Below are 4,774 nucleotides of genomic sequence, written 5' to 3' on the forward strand. Positions count from 1 at the left end.
ATTCCCCAGCCATCCAGAAACAATACCCTAAGCCCAGGGGTCTTCAAACCTGGCCCTTTTGTGATTTGTGGACTTCAACTCCCAGAATTCCTCAGCCAGCGTGCCTGGCTGAGGAATTCTGGGAGTTGAAGTCCACAAGTCATAAAAAGGCCAGGTGTGAAGACCCCTGCTCTATGAGCTGCTCAGCGCGGGTCTCGCGAGAACCGAGCAGCCGCGCTTTCGCGCCGCGAGCTCCCGCGAGACCTGGAGGCCGCGCGAACGCGCGCGCGGGGAGGAGGAGGAGAGAGTGAGAGGGGAAAAAAAACTGCCGGCCTCTCGCGAGACCCGCCTCTCTCCTCGCGAGAGCTGGATTTGAAATGGCGGCGGGCGCGGCCTTCCGAGGCCCCGCTCGGCCTCGCTGAGGGCCGGGAGGCCTTACCGGAGAAGAGGGGGCCGGGGAGGGTCGGGGCCGGGTCCTGGTCCGCCTCCGTCCGGCCCTCCCGTTTGCCGTGTCTCCGCAGGCAGGGAGGCTCCGCTCGCATGGAGCAACTGCGGCCGCGGCTGCTGAGGACCTACGCGGGGCTGAGGGGGCGAGCCAGCCGCGGAGGAGGAGGAGGAGGAGGAGGAAGAGGACGAGCGGGAGGCAAGGGCGGGCTGAGGCTCCTGCCGCGGGCGGCCCTTTGGATCTCGCCCCCGGCCGACCCCAAGCGCCTCTTCAGCACCAGCTCCTCCGCGGGGGCCTCCTGCTCCTCGCCCTCCTTGGCCGCCTGCCCCGACAACGACTCGGATTTCCTCCCGCCCGCCAGGCCCCGCCAGGCCCGGAAGCCTCCCGCCAAAACAGGGGGGAAGAAGAAGAAGAAGAAGCAGAAGAAACAGGCCCCCCCCAAGGAGAACCGGCCTCCCCCCACAGGGAGCCAGGGCGGCGGCCCCTTCGTGCCCCCCAGCCCCCTCTGCAGGCACGTCACCTGTCGCCGGCCCAAGAAGGGACCCCCGCCTGGCCCCGCTGGCCTGCGGGGGGCTCCTCTGCTCTGCAGCACCCCTGAGTTGCCCCTCCTGACCCCGGTGGGGGCCAGGAGGGCTTGGACCCTCCAGGAGGAGGAGGAGGAGGAGCCCCGCAGCCCTGTCTCCCACCCGCCAGGTTGTCGTTGCCGCCGCTGCCCCCCGTGGGAGTTGTTCCGAGAAGGCAGCCTGAAGTCCCAGCATGAGGTCCTCACGGAGCTGAGCCTGCTGACGTTGGACACGCCGGAGATGGGGGACTCTTTGGACCTCTTCAGCCTGGAGGAGGAGATGGAGGAGGAAGCCAGACGACGTGCCCGGAGGTCGCCGCAGGACGGTTCCTTAGTGGGACCTGAACGTCCGGAATGCTTCGGGGCAATGAGTGGCTGTGCCTTCCAAAGCGCATTGCCGTGTTGGAGTGAGACGAAAGCCTCTCCGGTCATACCAGAGCACGCTTCGGCCCAAGGGTCCGATCAAGAGGGTGCTCCAGTAGCCCAGAGTTCCGTTTGCGGCGTTTTCCAAGTTCAAGTCCAAATGCAGGATGGTAAAATTGCGCTCTCCCCCCGAAAAGAGACCGTTTTCCTCGCACGGGAGCGAGAGCTGAGCTTGCCTCAGGTCGTCGGTGCTCCCGAGGAGATGGCTGGCAAGCTTGGTAGGCTTTCGGAAGGAGTGAGCTTCCGCAGTGTTGTTTCAAACAGCCCCCAGTTCCAGCCAATGGTGGTACTGGATGACCAGGTGGTTTTGAACTGGTTGGCTAATCAGTCCACCAGAAAGCAAAAAGCTTCCCGTTCCTTGAAGGGGAAAAAGCTCTTCCTGTCCCAGACTCCCCACATCCTGCCTAAAACCTCCAGTTCCAGGAACAACCACCAAGTAGCTCCCAATTGTAATCCTGGAAGTACTGGCCGAAAAGCTTGCATTAGTGGCTTCAGTTCTAAACGTTGGGGACGCCAGAAAGTGGATCGAGCGGCACACAAGAAGAACAGGGCCTGGAAGCCGCAGGTGGATTCTCTCCTCCTGCAGGAGCGGCTGAAGTGGAATGAGATCGAAGACCACCTTTCTGTCTCTTTCCTGCCTTTGGACTCCTCCCTCAAGAATTCCGGCTTGTGGCGGAGAATCCGGGCGTCTTTTTCCCTCCACAAGAAAAAAAAAATCCTCTCGGAAGCCGAAAGCCTGAACGGCAGCGCTGCCAGCATTTACTTGGCCCAATCTCCTCTTCCCAAGGCTTGTAATACCCCTTTCACCCAAAAGCTGGGCTACTCCATCTGTCCGTCTTCCTCCATGGTGTTGCTGTCCTCCATGACGTCTCTCTCCATGTCAGAGATGACCTTGACGGATGCTGAGAAGGTCTACCGAGAATGCCAGCAGAAGGGGCCGGTCTCGTTTGAGGAGTGGCTTTCCAGAGAGAAGATGCCAAAGTGCGAGAAGATCGGGGAAGGGGTGTTTGGGGAGGTTTTCAAGACTGAGACCGAGAGGGGGACCGTGGCTTTAAAGATAATCCCGATTGAAGGGAGCGAGCGAGTCAACGGCGAGCCGCAGAAGACTTTCACTGAAATCTTGCCGGAGATCATCATTTCCAAAGAACTGAGTCTCCTCGCCGACGAGGTGGCTAACCGAACATCGGGCTTTATCCGGTTGTATTCCATTCATTGTGTCCAAGGCACATACCCCCAGCACTTCTTGAACGCCTGGGACGAATACCACCGGCTGAGGCAGTCGGAAAACAACCGGCCCGATTTCTTCAGTGACCAGCAGCTGTTTATGGTCCTGGAATTTGAATTTGGAGGCACGGATCTGGAGAACATGAGGAGCCGGCAGCTGAGTTCGGTGGCTTCGGCAAAGAGCATCCTGCACCAGGTCACGGCTTCGCTGGCCGTAGCCGAGGAAGCCCTCCGCTTTGAACACCGAGACTTACATTGGGGCAATGTGCTGGTGAGGAAAACCAGCTTGAAAGAGGTGACCGTTACCTTGAATGGGAAAGTCCACGTCCTTCCTACTCAAGGCATTCTGGTGAACATAATAGATTATACATTTTCCAGGCTGGAGAGGGACGGTTTAACAGTGTTTTGCGACCTTTCCACCGACGAGGAAGTATTCCAAGGGAGAGGGGATTACCAGTTTGATATTTATAGGCAGATGAGGGAAGAGAACGCAAACAACTGGGCCGATTATTTCCCCCATAGCAATGTTCTGTGGCTTCACTACTTAGCAGACAAGCTTTTAAGCGAGGTGTCTTACAGGAAAAAGCCAACCACTTCCACCATGAAACAATTGCAGAAGCAGCTTAGGATGTTCTCCGCCAACGTTCTGAATTTCAAGTCTGCCGCCGAGCTACTTAATAAGCTGGGGACATTCTTCCATTGAATAAACTTGAACTCGGAGGACCGAGGGAGAGTTTTTAGGCCTTCTCGGACGTGTTAGAAAAACACACTTGGTATCCCCCAGTTTTTCAACCACACTTTGGGATATTGTCAGACTTGCTCGGCTGCGTTGCTTTGCGTTACGTTTGAACAGAGGGAAACCCCTCACCCCTCCCCAACCATCATTTTTACTCCCCAAATTTTAAGTAATTTTAAATTTGCTCCCCCCCCCCCGCCCTGTTGCAAAACCCCTTAATATTTTTTCCCTAATTATTGTGGCTTATTTTAAAATGAAGCACAATCTTTTGTAACGGAACCTCAGAAAATTATGCCAGCTTTACTTTTGCAGTATTAAATCTGATAAATGCTTTTTATATTAATAAACATTCTATGTTGCCCAACCTGCATTTTTTTTAAATTGACTTTGAAATATGATAATTTAACTGGTTGCAGCATCAAGGTGATCTCCGAAACAAATGCTACGCTTAGTTGGACCTGGTTAGCAGTTAAGTGGGAGACCAATTTATCTAAGTAAGGGCTGTGCTCCCGGGGCTATAGAGCTAGTCCCTGAATTACAACTATTTGTTGAGTTACTATTTGAAATTACAGTGACACTGAAAAAGTGACGACCATTTTTCGCACGACCGTTGCAGCCTCCCCACGGTCACGTGATCAAAATTAAGAGGCTTACCAACTGGCATGTACTTATGAGCGTTGCAGCGTCACGAGGTCACATGATCCCCTTTTGCAATCTTCTGACAATGGGGGAGCCAGGTTCATTTAACAACCATGTTAACTTGACAGTGGCAGTGATACACTTAGTAACTGTGGCAAGAAAGGTTGTCAACTTCCCTCCGCCCAGTACGCTCCCACAGAGAGGGCCTCCTCAGGGTGCCGCCGGTCAAAGAATGCCGACTGGTGGCCCCCAGGGGGAGAGCGTTCTCTGTGGGTGCACCGGACTTATGGAACCATCTTCCGGTAGAGCTCCGGATGGTGCCCGACCTCCGCTCCTTCCGGCGCGACCTTAAAACCCATCTCTTTAAGGAAGCGGGCCTGGCCTGATGGGATGGGGTGGGTTTGTTATTATGACTTTAATTTTAAATTTGTACTATGGGCATTGTTTAATCATGTTTTAATAATTTTAACTTTTGTATCTGTCTTTTACGTATTACCCTGTTAACCGCCCTGAGTCTCTTGAGAGAAGGGCGGTATATAAATTAAATAAATAAATAAATAAAATGGAGCAAAACTCATGTCTCGCTTAGCAACAGAAATGTTGGGTTCAATTGTGGTCGTAAGTCGAGGACTACCTTGTAAACTAGACTGGGAAGTTCAGAGAAAGAATATTTTTGAAAAAAGGCAGTGGCAAGCCTATTCTCTAGGAAAACTACTTGGGTGCATTGATAAAGTCACTGAGAGTTCAGCTCAAAAAGTTATTTTTT

At 54.1% G+C, this 4,774-nt stretch overlaps 1 protein-coding gene across 1 annotated transcript; it reads left to right on the top strand.

The window, feature by feature from the left end:
* Positions 1-377: 377 nt before the first annotated feature.
* Positions 378-3,524, top strand: HASPIN (histone H3 associated protein kinase). Its single transcript, XM_081315445.1, has one exon. It carries the CDS (start codon positions 520-522, stop codon positions 3,334-3,336), a length of 2,817 nt encoding a protein of 938 aa, XP_081171571.1. The 5' UTR covers positions 378-519; the 3' UTR covers positions 3,337-3,524.
* Positions 3,525-4,774: the final 1,250 nt, after the last annotated feature.

The sequence above is a fragment of the Vipera berus genome, assembly GCF_964194415.1.
Source record: "Vipera berus genome assembly, chromosome: 1".
NCBI lineage: Eukaryota > Metazoa > Chordata > Lepidosauria > Squamata > Viperidae > Vipera > Vipera berus.

Bases quoted from the DNA above. Each gene is read 5' to 3' on its own strand.
- HASPIN (XM_081315445.1), top strand. From the start codon at position 520: ATGGAGCAACTGCGGCCGCGGCTGCTGAGGACCTACGCGGGGCTGAGG.